The sequence below is a fragment of the Vigna unguiculata genome, chromosome 8, assembly GCF_037176805.1.
Source record: "Vigna unguiculata cultivar grain cowpea cultivar isolate G323 ecotype 2 chromosome 8, ASM3717680v1, whole genome shotgun sequence".
Lineage (NCBI taxonomy): Eukaryota > Viridiplantae > Streptophyta > Magnoliopsida > Fabales > Fabaceae > Vigna > Vigna unguiculata.
Window position 1 is genome coordinate 32,476,960 of NC_140799.1, and position 17,810 is coordinate 32,494,769.

General features: G+C 37.2%; 2 protein-coding genes across 2 annotated transcripts; one reads left to right on the forward strand and one right to left on the reverse strand.

The window, feature by feature from the left end:
• Positions 1-1,280: 1,280 nt before the first annotated feature.
• On the reverse strand, positions 1,281-3,829 carry LOC114193306 (fructose-bisphosphate aldolase, cytoplasmic isozyme). Its single transcript, XM_028083039.2, has 3 exons — positions 3,581-3,829; positions 2,888-3,115; positions 1,281-2,356 (listed from the first exon to the last, which is right to left on the reverse strand). The coding sequence occupies exons 1-3, from the start codon at positions 3,606-3,608 to the stop codon at positions 1,536-1,538; spliced, it is 1,077 nt and encodes a 358-aa protein (XP_027938840.1). The 5' UTR covers positions 3,609-3,829; the 3' UTR covers positions 1,281-1,535.
• A 9,844-nt stretch (positions 3,830-13,673) lies between these two features.
• Positions 13,674-17,810, forward strand: LOC146884414 (uncharacterized). Its single transcript, XM_085665974.1, is given in 8 exon segments — positions 13,674-13,678; positions 14,104-14,302; positions 14,304-15,503; positions 15,654-16,183; positions 16,271-16,487; positions 16,761-17,150; positions 17,232-17,474; positions 17,556-17,810. Coding segments are annotated over 8 exon segments (3,039 nt in total).

Here is a 17,810-nt window from a genome sequence, read left to right on the forward strand (position 1 = left end):
TTTAAACCGTTCATGAACACATCATTAACCAACCTTACAAGAATAATAACAACTTTTTATACTTTAGAAAAATATAGTAATCAAACTTGTTAATGTTAAAGCTTCAAAATAAAATCAAATACTTTTACATTCAATTTTACTTATCATTGTCTTGAATATATTATCAGGATAGATTCTCATACCATACGAACAACTAACTTTAAGTTTAATTGATTATTTTATGAGATAAAAATTGACTTAGTATCTAACTAATACGAAATATTTAACAAAAAACTTAGGTAATCATAATTGTAATTTAAAACAATAATATTTTAACAATTACATTTTGATAACTTTCTCTTACAATCTGAAATAATATTTTTTAAATAATTTTTAAATATAAAAAATAAAAAAATAAGAAGCCACTTAAAACATACCACCTCAAGTTAAAAGAGAAAATTATTAAAATACAATTGTTAGAAAAATCATAAAACATATTTCTTATAAAATTGGTGAATAATTGTCCCAGAATTCTTACAAATCTAACTGTCCCAAACTTTAAACTTTAAATCGAACAAGCCCTCCTATTAGAGAACTCATTGTGAAAAAATTGATTTACCAAAGTATGTTTAGAGGGAATACCAAGTTTGCTCTTCCGATATAACAAGCCATCATGCACTATATATCTTCAAAATAAACTTTGTGAAATCAATTTTTCCAATGCTCATTCAAACAAACTAATTTATGAGTTCTTTCTTCAGCACTTATTTTACGAGTAATAATATTTTAACACGAGTCCAATCTTTTAATTTTATAATCGTATTAATAAATTAATACAACAATTAATTTCAATAAAAGGACAATAATAAGGTGATTCGAGAGTACTTCATCGATTGACTGTTGCATTTGAAAGATTGGTGTTGCATTTAAAATGTCTACAAATTAAGCAGGAAAAGCCTACATATATTTCGAAGATGATTTTATCTTTACCATCACATGTGTTAATCATTTAAAGAAATAAAAGTAAGCCATAATATAGATATTTATTGAGTCCTGGCGTCATACAGCACATTTCTTATTTTAAAATAATTTGATAAAAATATACGGAGATTAAAGAATTTGTAAATAATCAAGTCAACATATGTAATCATTATGAAATATATTCATACACTCAACATACACGTAATCATTGTGTAAATATATTCATAAAATATTGATGAATTAAAAAGGTATGTATATCACAAACCCTTCCATTTATCGATCTCATGATTATGCAGAACGAAAACAAAACAGCGGGAGAATTGCAAATAAACACAAAGCTCAAAGCTTCGTTTAGAAAGGTGGTTTCTTCAAGACAAATTAAAATCCCCTCCATTTGCACATGTTTGACCAATACACTGAAACTAAAATGATATAGCAGAACACTAAAAAAACAAAAAAGCAAAATTTCAAACGATTATTCTGGGAGGAGTCAAACCATAATACTCAATAGCAAGAAATTCGGTTGTCACCCGATTCCTACCCGCACTAGCCTCGATATAGAGAACCAACTTTTCTCAGTACTTGTAGTTCTCAACATGGAGGCTCTCTGAGGCACCCTCACCAAGGGCTGAATCACCCTTGTAGGTTCCAAGAGTTGCCTCTGAGTTAGCCTTGGCTCTTACCAACAAGGCTTCTTGAGCCTTCTTCACGTTCTCATCTTTTCCACCCCATGCCTTAAGGGTGCTCTGTTGAAGTGCCCTTCCGAAAGAGAAAGAGAGTGTCCATGGCTTCTTCCCCTTAACCTGGTTGATGGCATTGAGGTTGAGGGTTGCCTCCTCCTCACTCTGTCCACCAGACAAGAAAACCACGGCAGGAACTGCGGCAGGTACAGTTCGCTGCAGGGCTCTAACAGTGTGTTCAGCAACCACCTCAGGGGTAACCTTTGCAGATTTAGATCCAGGTGTCACCATGTTTGGCTTCAATAGAGTTCCCTCAAGAAGAACATGGTGATCATTCAAAGCCTTGTAGCATGCTGCAAGGACACGCTCGGTGACAGCGGCACACTTGTTAATGTCATGAGGTCCATCAACAAGGATCTCCGGCTCAACAATGGGAACCAACCCATTTTCCTGGCATATGACAGCATATCTGGCCAATCCATAGGCATTCTCATGGATGGAGAGCTCTGATGGCTCGTTGGGACCAATCTTCAGCACGGCACGCCATTTGGCAAATCGTGCACCTGCTTCATAGTACTTGGCACAACGCTGACCAAGGCCATCTAGACCCTGAGTGGTGGTTTCCCCATCGGTCCCGGCAAGCTCAACAGTGCCCTTGTCAACCTTGATACCAGGAAGCACACCAGCCTCCTTCAACAACTCAACAAAGGGCTTGCCTACATAAAACCCATTTACAACATGGTTAGTAGTGTAACGGATATGACACTATGATCCATCTTTATTTAAATGAAGACATTATATTGGCTAGCCATTAAGGGAAAACGAAAAGAAAAAAAATAAATCATGAATTAAAGGTTTTGAAATAGGACAAAACTTAACGCAATTCCTTAGGTATTTAAAGTTTCATCCTCCAATCAAAATTAGATTTTCTCAATAAGACAACAAAGATTTAGATAATTAAATCTAAGCAGTATTGGCAATAAAGATTTACATAATGACATGAACACCAAAAGCACATATTAAATTGTATCTAACTTGCACTTAAATAACAAGTTTCCAACAAAAACGGTGGTATAATTGTTGCTGTATTTACCACATTTGACCATAGTTTTCTGCGACGTCAACGACCACCAATAAATTGACCACAATTTAGAACGTTGATTGACGTAACACAGTTTTATCTTGAAACTCAATGATGCAATGCTCATCACAAACTAAACCAATTAAGATCCTGGAAAATCGAGTACCTGAAGCGGTGCTCTGGTAGAGGGTTTCCTCAAAGAGGATGACTCCACTGAGGTATTGAAGAGCACCAGGAGCAGTGAAAAGCAGCTCCCTAAGAGTACGCCTGTTGGATTCAACGTTCTCTACATTGATGCTGGCCAAACGCTTACCAATCGTACCTGTCGACTCATCAGCAGCAAGAATACCCTTTCCAGGAGTGCCAATGTAAGCAGCATTGGCAATAAGCTCATCTGCAAGCAAAATCATCAACCAACAGCACCACACAGACATCAAATCCAAACATCCCGAAAAAAACAGCATAAAACATGAACAAATCCAAAAAAGACGAACAAAATAAACAGGAAACAAGTTGAACTTCATCGTTTGAACAAAGATGTGCAGTAAAAACAGCAGGTAAGACAAAGAAACCTTAGACTATCAACAACGACGCAGAATTCATAAACCAGAACAAAATCTCGCGAAAGAGCAGATATATAAACAATCACAAACGAGTTTTCCACAAAAATTCGAATGAAAAACCAGATCTGAGTCCATCAGATCTAAATCCACACAAACAAGTCCATATTAATTCAAACAAAGGCATAAAATAAACGGATCAATAGATAAACATATGAAACAGTTAGATCTAGAAAGAAACGAGTGGTATGAGAATAGATCGAAGTAAAAGAGAGTGAGAGATAGAGGAAGAGAAGTACCATGGTACTTGCCCTTGAAGTGAGACATGATCGAGGAGGAAGAAGACGGTGAGGTAGTTGAACGGAGAGAGCAAGGTAGGTGTGAGGTTGGTAAGAAGTGAACACGAGGAAAAGGGTTAAGAGGGGTTTATATAGTGATGTTGATAATGATGTTGCGTTGAGGAGACGACAACAGCAAAAATGACTAGGCTCTTAGGAAGCGCACTCGCGAAGTTGGTGAGTGTGTGTTGTGTCTCTGTGGACTGCCGTTGGAATCAAGGACACCAAAATTGAATGGCGGTTTTCGTTTTCTGTGGACTGAGAGGCCCACATTTATTGGGCCAACGCCGTTGTTCAGCTCATCAATGCAAGCCCACCTGTCCAATTGTAATTTGAAGTACACCAACAATGTGAAAACTGCATAGTCATGCAAAGTCTGCCTTCTTTCCAAAAAAGTTTTTTCCTTTTCTTTTGTCTGGTCTTAAATATCATTATTTTTATTATCAAATATAACCAAATGTTGACCATTTATTTTATTTAATAATTACTAATTTTTTTCTTCTAGAGTATTCTAAATGACTTTTAGTCACGGAATCAATAATATATTCCTTTGTTTAAAATTGTTTTTCTAAATGATATTAAATTTAAATACGAACCGAGTGTAATATTATTATATTTTAAGTAAACCATGCTGAGTTAGTTTATTGTACTTTTAAGAAAATTAAAAATTTGAGTTGAGGCTTCTAACTTGATCTAAGAAAAAAATGTTAAATATGTTGACTAACTGTTTAATTGACCAAAAAGTTGATTCGAAAATGTTTTGTTCATTGAAATTTAAACACAATTATAATATACTTTAAACCATGTTTTCATGTGAAAAATAAATATTTAAAATTTAAACAATAAATTAAATTTAAAAATTATGAGTCCTTTTTGTTTAAAGCAGTCATATTTAGATTCTCAATTTGAGTAAAAATCAATGTAGAGAACAGATGAAACCTTTAAAAGAAAAAATTAGTAAAATTCAATGCAGCAACTATATTATGAGAAAATATTTTTATGTTTAATTTTAGAATAATTTGATTTCCTGGATTTAAAACGAAAAAATAAAACTTATATGTTCATTTTATATTTATAACTTCTTTTTTTCTGTCAAGAAGATTAAATGAATACTACTATTCAGAATAGTGAGTGTTCCTACACAGAAACAAATAAGATGAGTTAGGCACAAGCGTTACCTTACCATGTACTACGCTATCTCCTCAGTCTCAGTTGGCCTCTTCTCGGTTGATACATGTCGGTTTGGACCCAGAAGGAGTTACCTGCAGAAGAGATTTCGAAGTTCAAGTGAGTCAAAACTCTCAAAAAGGTCAAATCTGTGATTAATGAATGCGTACATTTAATTACTGAGGTCCACGCGTATTATAGAGCATGAATTATGTCTGATTATCTCATGGGTTGGGCCTTGGCTTGGGCTCTAACTTGGGCTGTGAGGGGGCCTGGGCCCTAACCCAGGCCCTTAAGACCTATTGAACGAGGGGACTCCCATTTTACTAAGTATATTGAAGTTATCGGCCTCAACCGACTACTTCCCTTGACGATTTGTATTGCTTGTGTGTCGTCTTAGACAGGTAGTTCCTCTAGACGTCTAGGTTACTGATCTTGGCCGGTTACTCGAATGCCTTGGTATATAATGATCGTTTTATCATTATTTTGTTAAGTTAGCTTGGTGTGGTACAGTGGGTTTTAGAGAGTAAATTTAAATAAGAGTTCATTTCAAAAACGGAAAGCTAATTGTTCTAAAAAATAAAAATGATTCATCAAAGAATGGTTTTAAGACGAAGAAGACTTAATAGAATTCCAGAAATAAGAAATAAAAAAACATGTAAATGTGAATTGTAATAATTACCAAAGATAGCAGCAACACTTCTAATTGTAGACCAGACCGACTGCTAAATTTGATGGTGATTTAATTAAATGTATAATTGGTGCTTCAATAAATAATAACTCCTCTTTAATCTTCTTAACAACAACTTATTCTTCCATTATTTTAATTTATTATTTTGAGTGATAAGTTTTTCTTCAATTACTTCAAATAATAATCTTTTTCTTTCATTCTTTAAATAATAAATCCTTTTTTAATTACTTCAAATAATAACTATTTTTTAATTAATTATACACTATATTCCTTAACCTTAATTTTAACATGACAGCTATTTCTCTATAAACAGACCTACATACCAAATTAGTTCCATCATGGATTTTTATTACCATCAACAACATCATAGAGAATTTATTAGAACCATTAAAAAAATATGTATAAAATAAATATTATAATTAGATAACAACAAAAAAAATAAACAATTCAATTATATCAAAAACATCAATATTCAAAATCATGAAAACCACACTTGTATCTTATCCATTGAACATATTCGATAAGCGAAATGTTGACTCACAACTTCTATTGGAAGTCTCACATCCACTAGAGATAAAACAATTTTATAATATATAAGTGGGGTGCAAACCTCACATCAAAAGTCGATTTTGTGGGATTGAGTTAGGTTTAAAGTTCACTCCTAACATGGTATCAAAGTCATTGTTAAAAAAAAAAACTATCATAACAAGATTTTTTTATTAGAAGGAAAAAGAATGTTTTTAGCTTAAGTAGGACAAAAATTAGGTGCAATCGTAATGCTATTTTTATTTAAGAGAAAATAAGGTTGAAAACAAAGTTATTTTCAATTCTATTTTCGCTTCAAGTGAAAATAGGACAATGAATAAAGGTTTAAATCTTTGTTCTATTTTTGATTGAGAAAAATTCTTCACTTGAGTGAAAATATAAGTGAAATTAGCCTTAATAGCACAACCAAACCATACTTTAATAAGAATTCTAAAAGTATTTTAATAATACAACTTCTAAACATTTCAAATGATTAACCCAAACTATAAGTTTCTCGAACATCATTCTTTACTCAAAGTATGTATGTTTAAGCTAATATCAATTTCATAAACTATCATAAGGAAGGAATCAAAACTCAAATCACAAAAATTCTATAATTCACATGCATAATCTAGTCATCATATAACAACACATCAATAAAGTATCAAATTCAAAACATTTTAAACAATCATTCATCAAACAAAATTCAACAACAATAAAGTTTAAACATTCACACAAATTTTCAACCAATGACAATTCCTCTATAGGAACCAAAAACTAGTTATTAAGTCACATTCGCATATAGGTCATCTATCTTGTAGTTTTATCAAAGAACATAACAGCTTATCTTACCTGTAATCTTTTATTCCAATTAAACTGCTAGTTTAGACACAAACTTACTCAAAATCTAGGGATCTAAAGCAAAGTATCCAAATATAACCAAATTCCAGAGTAAAACAAGTTGAGAGGATCACTTTTCTCAAATGACTCATCAAAGTTGATAACAAATTGTATGAAAAGTTAGAGAAGAAAGAATCTATGGAGTAAACAAAAACTTACTTTATTTGAAAATTTGATCAGATAAAAATGTTTCCCGACTATTTAGCTATTGTAAGGTGTGATTAGATTATGAAAGAGATGAGCCATGGAGATATGACATTAGAGATACGACATGGAGAAAAGAAAAAAAGAAAATACTAGATAGAGAGGGAGAAAAAAAAGGAAGAAAAGATAAATGAAGGGTAGGGGCATGTTCCTCATGAGAATGATGATTGAGCAAATTATAAATTATATTGATAATTTTGAATTTTTTGGAACTTGTATTTGTTAAAGTGGCTTTCGCTTAAGCTATTTTTTTCAAACATTTTTTTCCTTTCTCTTCTCTTTTGGTCTCTAACGAATTTTATTTAAATGTTTATTATAAATGTAAAATGAATATTAGTTTGTATGTTTAATTGATTTGTGATTTTGTTTCAATGAATTATGTTGTATGAAAAGGGTTATTGAGAATTATACGACTTATATGAATTTAGGGTCAAAAATCTAAGATGATATACGGATGATGGTTTGATTTGTGTATTATAGTATTGAAATATATATAGTAATAGAGATTCCCTTGTTTCAATGATGGTTTAGTCTCATAGATTAAGACATTACATGGAGTTGAGGGTATTGTGCATGTATAGATGTGCAGGTATGGATTGTAAATGAACTTATCGTGATCCATCATTAGTAAGTTCGCTCACAAATCTAAGAGTTTATTATATGTTAAACTTTTGTGAGACATACTTAATTCATGTCTTTCCTAAAACATCAATTGAGATTTTATTTGTTGAATATCTTGATGTATAAATTCATGTATAGTATATATAATTGTTATATGATAGTTTTTAATGAAATTGAATTGTTGTTATTTGCTAATTTAAACGTTTCCTTCCTTTATATGCAATTTTTTATGTTAAAATTTTATTTCAATAGACATATAAGTACAAATGCAAGAGTAATTTCTAAAAGTATTTGTGACTTTCTTTTTGTAAAAATGTATACTTATATACATATATCTTGTCTATACAAAATTTATATTCTAAGATACTATATAGTTTGTGAGGGTGTTATATTTTAGAGTTCCTTCTTTTTTAAATTGATATAGTATATACCAACATATATTAAAACAATTATTATAAAATATACTAAATTAAGCTTAATAAGTTTAAGCTGAACTTTCAAATTTATTATATTATTTTTTAACTACTATTGTATACCAGTGTTTTTTATATTTTCCTTCTCTTTTGAAAATGAATATATGTCTTGATGCCTCGTCTCCATCAAAAGACATAATTGTATTAAAAAAGAATATGACACACATAAACTTAATTATATATATTTGAAAATTTTCACGTAAATGATTAGCGAATTATAAATTATTTACCAAATAACCTTTTACATTATTATGATAAAGTATGGTCATATATTTGGCTTTTTATTAAATAGACGTTAAAAAGATGAATTTTAATTTCAGATGACCGAAATGGAATTTATCTTAACTTTGAACGATTAAATATCATCTAAATCTGAACTATTCGAAAATTAATTTTAGACGAAGTTACCTCGGATTTTATGCCTCATATTTCCAAAATTGTATGTATTAGAACTGTCAAAACGGATTATTTGATGCAGTACGATACATCACGCGAGTTAGTGGATTAAATAGATTGACTCAATGACTCAATTAAAAAAAATACAATTTTTTTTCTTCTGTTTCAGAAAAAAAAAATTGTGATTAAAATCTAAATAAACTTCAATACAATACAAAATAATATTCAACCCCAAATACAATCCAAAATAATATTCAACACAAAATACAAACCAAAATCACAAAACTATTATGTTTGCATTTGTCAATCTAATATGTTGGTTAAAAAAAAACAGCTCAACCCAACCCAAATACAAAAAAAATGTGTGATCCTTTATCTACATGTGGGTGGTGAGCCAACCCGGCTCACCACAAGTTCAATCTGGGTGAGTCGGGTTCTTGGTGGACAGGGTCAAAAGTTAACCCGTACTCAAATTTGTAAAAACAGTTCAACCCAACCCGACCTGAATCCGTGGTGGGTCGGCTTGGCATACGGGTTCTGACCCACTTTGACAACTCTATACAATATGATAAGGAAGGTTGTAACTAGATTGAATGTTGAGAACTTTATATACTATTGCAACCATCTTGGGTACAAATAATTTGGTCGAGTATGATAGAAGAGGGTTGCTTCTTCCTACACCTCCATGATTTTGTCCTCCACCCACAGTTTTATTGAAATTACCATATAATCGTTACTGAAAAATTTAATAAAAAAACTTAAATCATTTATCTTTCAACTCTTGACATGTTTCTTGCACCTCCATCTCCTTCATCGAGGGTGAAAAGCTTTTAAAGACCAAATCATCCTTTATTTTCTGGCATTTCCCAACAAAATCACCTTGTTGGAGAAGACCTTCCCTAAACAGAAACACCTCCAAGCACCTCCCTTGGTCAAGGACACTCTAATGCTACCCTCGGAGGCTGGATGCAAGTGGTGCAGGACGTCCCTATCCGTAATGTATTTTAAGTTATTTAATGTCAAACTGACTTTGGATACGGAAACATACTGATTTGTAAAATTGTGCATGTAAATACATGCCGAATTGTACATCTCGGTATGCTTTCGGATTCGAAATCTCGTTCAACATCCAATATAATTTATAATATGAAAATCAAAATCTCATGAAGAGAAATCCCTTCCCACGAATACATTCCAATCAAATACAATGTCAAAAACAACAAAACTCAAACCCATTTACCTCATTCTCTGGGACACATAATGCAACAAGGACGAACCACTTTTTCCACAAACTTTGAGCAATGGACGTGCAGAGAGTTGAAGCTATGAAAATGTAGATTGTTTAAGCTTCAGCCATGGAGTTTAGTGGTTTCAAAGGAGGTGAAGAGTCATCGGAGGAAAAAGTGTTGAAGGTAGAATGAAGAAAGAATGAGGAATTGAGGTGTAGTGAAAAGTCTTGACATAAAATGAAGTATGGAGGTGCAATTAGTGAGATGAGTAATGAGTAAGGGTTTTGCAAATTAGTTTTTTTTTTTAAATTTAGTAGTGGAAGATGGGGTGCAAGAGAATGGGTGCAACAACAACATCAATAAGGAAGGAGAAGATAGAAGAGAAAATCAAATTAGGGTTTTTAATGTTATGAGGGTAAAAATGGGTTTTTAAAAATTAGGGGGTGTAGGAAGAAAATATCAGGGTGCAGGAAGAAATGGCCTAGGAAGAGTGGATATTTTCAGGTCACCAACTTGGGTTGTATTGCTAGCTATTACTAGGGTATTTCTTCATATACCTCTATTTTTTTGTTCCTACACATCCAAAAAATTGAAAATACCTATTTTACCCTCATTATCTTTGTCTTAAAAAACCTTAGAATCAAAAAGTTGCACCACACCTCCCTTCTTCATCTACACAACGCTATACCTCCCTACATATACACATTCTTCATCTCCACAACATTGCACCTCCCTGCATACACACAGACTTCGCGTTCTTCACCCATTTTCAATTTCTTATTCTTCTTCTTCCCACCATTTGGTTTGCCCTTCTTTCTATTTTTTTTTTTTTGGGATTTGGGTTATTGGGTTCTCTATTAAGATTATGTTGGGTGAAGAAGAAACCATGTATTATTTGTGGATTGAAGAGTAGGGTAGGTAAAAATGGAGAACGAAATGTGATAGTTCGTGTGAGAATGAGGCTGAGGGTGGCTATATTTTCTGATGATTTTGTTTAGGTGATGAAGGTGATGGGGCTGCTGGAATGGAGGTATCATCATCCTCTTTGTTGCATGTGCACATATGATTAGAGGGAGGGAGGTGTGATGTGATCCCAACAAGCCTAAGCCCAAATGCATCAACAAGCCTAAGCCCACCTCGAACCCCAATCACTAGAAGCATGATGAAGAAGATACAAATGAGCCTCTCACAAGATGATCCAGTCAATCATGGGCTTTTCACTTTATTCACATGGGCCAAAGAAATCTACAAAATATGATTTGATGCATGGAATGTCATAGTTTAGATTTAAATTGGGTCATTGTTTAGGCTTTGCTTTCAATAAATAAGCTAGAACATTTGTGATTACATGGTGCATAAAATTGGGCCGAGCCCAATTTCCTTGTTGGCCAAGAATGCTTTGGCATATGCTACACATGGAGACAAGCAAGCTAAGCATGACCAAGGCAAAAAGAGTGTGAAGGTGGCAAGGAGGATGTGACAAGGACACTTGGTGTCATCTTGCATCATATCCTACATCATATGGCCAAGAATCAAGCTTGCTCTTCAAGCTACATCTATGTTTTATTTGTGCCTAATTTGAATTGCATTAAGGAAGCTAATCTACTATAAATGATAGCTTCCTATGCACATGTAAAAGGAGTCTTGAATTGCTAATAGATGCTAGTGTTGAGATCACTCCACCCTTCTATTAATTTGATAGCACGCATGGCTAACCTTCTCCAACATTTCCTCTAGTTACCTTCCATTCCATAGTTCCATTTCTACTCTTCCTCTTCACTAATCTTCCATGGTCGAGAGTTTAGCACACCTCCTCCTCTATTTTCGCTGCATTATTATGGATCTCCTTCCACTTCTACTCCAAAGAGGTTCATCAAGGTGGCTCTCGGTTGAAGTGTGTGGTACCAGATTTGGTTAGAGAATACTGGATTATTTGTTCCGGTTAAGGAAGGGAGCGAACATATTGTATGCTCTAGGAGAGTTGCACCAGATTATGTGTTTCCAGATTGAGGACTACCGAAATGAAGAATCCAGCTAAGGCCACCAGATAGAGGAAAATGCGGTGAGATGCAACCAAATTGAGAACTCCGAGGAAATTATATGAATTGAGGAACTACCAAATTGATAAATCAAGATTGATGGGACTGGATTATGAAATCCAGGCAACATTTCGGTTTGAGTGCACCAGACTATATATGATGTGTTGTGTATGTTAATATCGGATTAAGGAATCCAATTTGAGTCTATTGGATCTGGTGTATGTGTACTTGTAAGACCCGAGAAATTTAAATAACAAAATAAATAATTATTTAATAAATACGGGTATTAGAAGCCTTTATGACATTTAATGCTAATTGTTGTGATGTGGAAAAGTATTAGCCAAAGTGTGATACCCCTTTTCTGATTTCCTAAAAATAGAAGCCTTGCTTCCTTTCTTCTCACTTTCTCAATTTCTCTGCAACCAGCAACCTCCCAACCTCTCTTCTATGTTGCTACCACCTCTTACTAATTCAACCTTTCTATACTCAGATTCAAGAAGGATCAACCCACAAGAACCTCAGCGGCTTCCTCCCTCAGCTTTCAGTCTCCTAGGTAGGTCTCCTATTAAAAATTAGGTTCAATTCCAGCTAGAATTCGCTAGTTAATCTTTGCATTTTGAATCTGATCGTGTAATTCTTCCTTCTCCATGTTGTGGTGATGAATTCTCATAGGTTAAACTGAAAACTCTGCTGTCTTGCAAATTTCTTGATTCCAATAAGTGAATTCTTGACAAAAAGGTAAGGGAAGCTGACTTTAATCTAAATTTTGCATGAATTGTGTTTGGGAGTGATTGAATTGCTTGATTGTATGTTTAATTCGTGTTTGAAACTACCTATGTGTGATATTGGGTGTTGAATGATCCTGAGCGAGCTTGCATGTGAAGAACAGAGAGGATTTCCTGGTAGTTTCACCCAGGCGAGCCGCTCTCGCCTGAGCAAAAATACCAGAAGATCACCTCTGTCACTGCGCGAAATCTCGCCTAGGCGAGCTGGAGTTGCCTGAGCGAGATAACTTCTCGTCTAGGCGAGCCAGTTTAACCTGAGCGAGATTTCGCCCAGGATTTTATTTTTGCCACTGTAAAGGGTCTCGCCCAGGCGAGAGCAGCCCGCCTAAGCGAGACAACCTCTCCAGCTTAGGCGAGACTCTCTAGCCTAAGCGAGATTCCCTGCAGAAATGGGCTCCCTTACTGTTTTTGACTAATTGATGCTGTACTACTTGCATTGATCTGATAATGGCTAGTCATGTATGTAATTCTTATGCATGATGGTTAGTGTGATGGAATTGAGTGTGAAATGGGTATGAATGGGAACTTGTTGGAGATAGGATTTCAAGGGAAATTCTAAGGAATATGGTCTTAGTAAATGTAAGGGCATGAGGACTCATATTGGTGATATCCTGACGCTCCTAGTAACCATTAAGACTCAAGTAGAGTGTGATGGATTACGTCGGGGGGAGTAGCAGGAGGTCCTGGTCTATGAATCCGATCCGTCATAGAGGTGATGGGATTTACCTTGAGAGCGGTTGGGTGAATACCCCTTGTGCCTAAAACTCTGCAGAGTTTGGTAACCGTTTCAAGTGCAAGTCACCGAGAGCTCCAATGCCACTTACATAATCCGGATATCGAGTCTAGAATGGTGTGTGGTATTATTGTCGGGATTAATTGGATGATGTTGATAATTGATTGATAAATTATGTTTTCTGCCTAAGTGTAACAATTGCATGATGTACTCTTGTTTCAAGTTAGCTTACCCTTATAATTGTTGTGTGTTCTGTGTGTCTTCTATTTATGCAATGATCGTCCTTATTGAATGGCGTGAGCAGACATAGGTGCAGGTGAGGATACACCCCTCCGGGACAGGAGATGATTATGTTAGACGTACTAGTAGTAGATGTACCCTTTTCTTTTGCTTAGCTGATCGAGTGTTTTGTAACCCTTTAGTAATGTATGGGCTGTATATAGTGATCAGTGTATGTATGGTTATTTTGAGGATGACTGTATTATATATTATACTGGCCTACGTCAACATCTGCTTCTGAATTATTAAAATTTAAATGTTTTGTTTAAAAGTTTAAAAACTATGAAAACGGGATGTTACAATTTTGGTATTAGAGGAGTGATTCCTTTAGGATCTGTAGGTGTGAGCTTGCTTAGCTTTTGTTGTGTGTTCCTCGTAACGTGTTTGGCATAAGTTGTAGTACCTGTCGACTAATCTGATGGTTCCTTCTTTGTGTGATCAGAGCTAGGGCACCTAGGCCTCCTCCACCTCCTGTTCCAAATCTAGATAATCCTCATTTGGTGGGAGCAATTGAGGCGATGATAGCAGCCATGCAGCAGCAGAATGCTAACATGGTGAATCAGCAGAATCTAGCCTTGCAACAGATGGAGTCTACAAGACTAGCAGCAGAAGTGACTCAGCAGAGGCACTTGGAAGTCCTGCACCAGATAGTGGGAAAACCGTGCAGCTGCTGGTTCTTCCCAAGCTTCACTGCCACAAGTGCAAGAGTGGAGTTTGGAGGATTTCCTACAACATCACCCATCCCGCTTTGATGGAAAAGTTAGCCCGGATGGGGCTGATCAGTGGATGCGGGACATGGAACGAATCTTTGATGTTAAGAGATGTCCTGCAGAGAACAGGCTGGCATACACTGAGTATCTTCTTACTGGAGAGGTCGTGCATTGGTGGTCCAACATGAAGATGATGTTGGAGAACAACCAAGAGACCATCACCTGGGAATTGTTTAAGAAGAAGTTCTATGTTGAGTTCTTCCCAGATAGTGTGAGGTATGCGAAGGAGGTCAAGTTCTTGCAGCTGATGCAAGGAGACATGTCAGTGTCGGAGTACGCTGAAAAGTTCAAACACTTGGGTAGATTCCACACCCTGAAGATGGCAGAGGACTGGCAGTGTAGAAAATTTGAGAATGGGTTGAGGGGTGACCTCAAGCTCATGGTGGCTCCGCTCTCTATCAAGGAGTTCCCTACCTTGGTAGAGAAGGCAAGAGTGATGGAGAAGCTCAAGGCTGAAGTTGAAGCTCAACAGAGGTCTCAGTTGAAGGTGGGAGGACCATCTGGGTCCACGAGCAGACACGACGATAGGAGGAAGCCATACTCTAGGCCTCAGCCCCAAGGGCCCAAGAGGTTCTCACATCAGCCCCAGCAGTCTCAGCCTTCTAGGCAACAGTGCTTCCATTGTAGGGGACCCCATCTGAGGAGCGTCTGCCCCCAGCTTTCTGACAGGACGACATGCCATAGATGCGACCAGGTGGGCCACTTCATCAAGGATTGCCCAGTTGACAGGAGCACAGTGCCGAGGCCTTCACCACAGCCTCAGTCAAAGCCGTCGAGGGGAGGTACGAGACCACAGGCGGCGGGTCGGGTGTACGCTGTCACTGGTACCAAGGCAGCTGGATCAGGTAACCTCATCATCGGGTCTTGTGTGATAGCTGGTAGGAGATTGCATGTTCTGTTTGATTCGGGGGCGACACATTCTTTTGTGTCAAAATCTAGAGTGGTGGAGTTGGGTCTTCCGGTGAAGGAGCTCCAATATGACCTGGTGGTGTCTACACCTGCTTCTGGGTTAGTCAGAACTTCGACCGTGTGTGCTAGGTGTAAGATCGAGGCTGAGGGGCGCAAGTACAGGGTAAACCTCATTTGTTTACCCTTGGTGGGGCTAGATGTCATTTTGGGGATGGATTGGCTATCTACCAATCACATTCTCATTGACTGCAACGAAAGGAAAGTGTTGTTTCCTAGCTTAGAAGATGAAGACATGTTGGTGTCCTCATAGCAGGTGGACAAGGCAATGAAGAAAGGGTCTCAATGCTTCTTAATTCTGACTCAGTTGTCCGTTGAGACTGAGATTGGACTCTTGGAGGCGCCTGTAGTGGGGGATTTCTCATATGTGTTTCCTAAGGATGTGCCTGGCCTACCCCCTACTAGGGAGATAAAGTTCTCCATTGACCTGGTGCTAGGAGCAGGGCCAGTGTCGATAGCACCCTATAGAATGGCTCCTCCTGAGCTAGTGGAGTTGAAGAAGCAGATTGAAGAGCTGCTAGAAAAACAGTTTATCAGGCCGAGTGTATCGCCTTGGGGAGCGTCAATGTTGCTGGTTAAAAAGAAGGATGGTAGTTCCAGACTCTGTGTGGATTACAGGCAGCTGAATAAGCTAACCATCAAGAACAAGTACCCTCTGCCAAGAATTGACGACTTGATGGATCAGTTGCACGGTGCTGCAGTGTTCTCCAAGATTGATCTGAGATCAGGATACCATCAGATTCGAGTCAAGTCTGATGATGTGCAGAAGACCGCTTTCAGGTCCAGGTACGGACACTAAGAGTATGTGGTGATGTCGTTTGGTGTGACTAATGCCCCCGCTTTGTTTATGGACTACATGAACCGAATCTTCAGGCCATTCCTGGATAAGTTCATGGTGGTTTTCATAGATGACATCTTGATTTACTCACGGACTCCTGAAGAACATGCAGAGCATCTGAAGATAGTTATAAGCATACTGATGGAGAAGCAGTTGTATGCAAAGCGGTCAAAATGTGAGTTCTGGATGACTTCGATTCAGTTCTTGGGGCACATGATCTCGGCTCAGGGCATATCAGTGGATCCGACTAAAGTAGAAGTTGTGCTAAACTAGGAACACCCTAAGTCAGTGACTGAAATAAGGAGCTTTGTGGGGCTGGCAGGTTACTATAGGAGATTCATTGAAGGATTCTCCAGGATAGCAGCACCCTTGACCCAGTTAACTCGCAAAGATCAACCTTTTGCTTGGACCGATCGGTGTGAAGATAACTTCCTAAAGCTGAAGTAAAAGTTGACTAGCGCTCCAGTGTTGGTGATTCCTGATACTGGTAAACCCTTTGAGGTTTACTGTGATGTTTCTCATCAGGGATTGGGATGTGTTCTGATGCAAGAACGGAGAGTGGTGGCCTACGCCTCATGGCAGTTGAAGAATCATGAGAAGAACTACCCCACACATGACTTGGAGTTAGCAGCAGTGGTGTTTGCACTGAAGATCTGGAGACACTATCTATATGGTGCACAATTTCAGGTTTTCAGTGACCATAAGAGTTTGAGATATTTGTTTGACCAGAAAGAGTTAAACATGAGGCAAAGGCGGTGGATGGAATTCCTAAAAGATTTTGATTTCGAGTTGTTGTACCACCCGGGGAAGGCGAATGTGGTGGCTGACGCCTTAAGCAGAAAGGCGGTTCACGCATCTCACATGATGGTCAGGGAGTTGGATTTGGTGAAGCAGTTTAGAGATATGCAGTTGCAGGTGGTTTTAGATGAGGGAGTCATTAAATGTAACCATCTCACTGTGTCTAATGATTTCCTTAATCTGATAAAGGAGAAGTAGCCATCGGACCCCAAGCTACAGAGGACAGTAGAGTTACTTGGCATTGAGAAGGCCAAGGATTTCTTGATGGGAGGTGATGGGGTACTGAGATTCAGAGGCAGGGTTTGCATACCTGAAGATTTAGAGCTGAAAGATATGATTCTTGAGGAAGGGCACAGGAGCCGTTTTAGGATGCACCCAGGCATGACTAAAATGTATCATGATCTGAAGGAATCGTTCTGGTGGTCGGGCATGAAGCAAGATGTCGCTCGGTATGTATCGTCATGTTTAACCTGTTAGAAGGCTAAGACAGAGCACCAGAGACCAGGGGGGATGCTTCAGTAGCTTGAGATACCCGAGTGGAAATGGGATAACATTGCTATGGACTTTGTCACCCATTTACCTCGGACCGTGAGGAACCACGATGCTATATGGGTGATAGTAGACTGTCTCACCAAGAGTGCCCACTTCCTAGCAGTAAACTTGAGGATGTCTATGGCGAAGCTAGCACAGTTGTATATCGGTGAGATCGTGAGGTTACATGGGGTGCCATCGAGTATAGTCTCTGATAGAGACCCACGATTCACTTCTCGCTTCTAG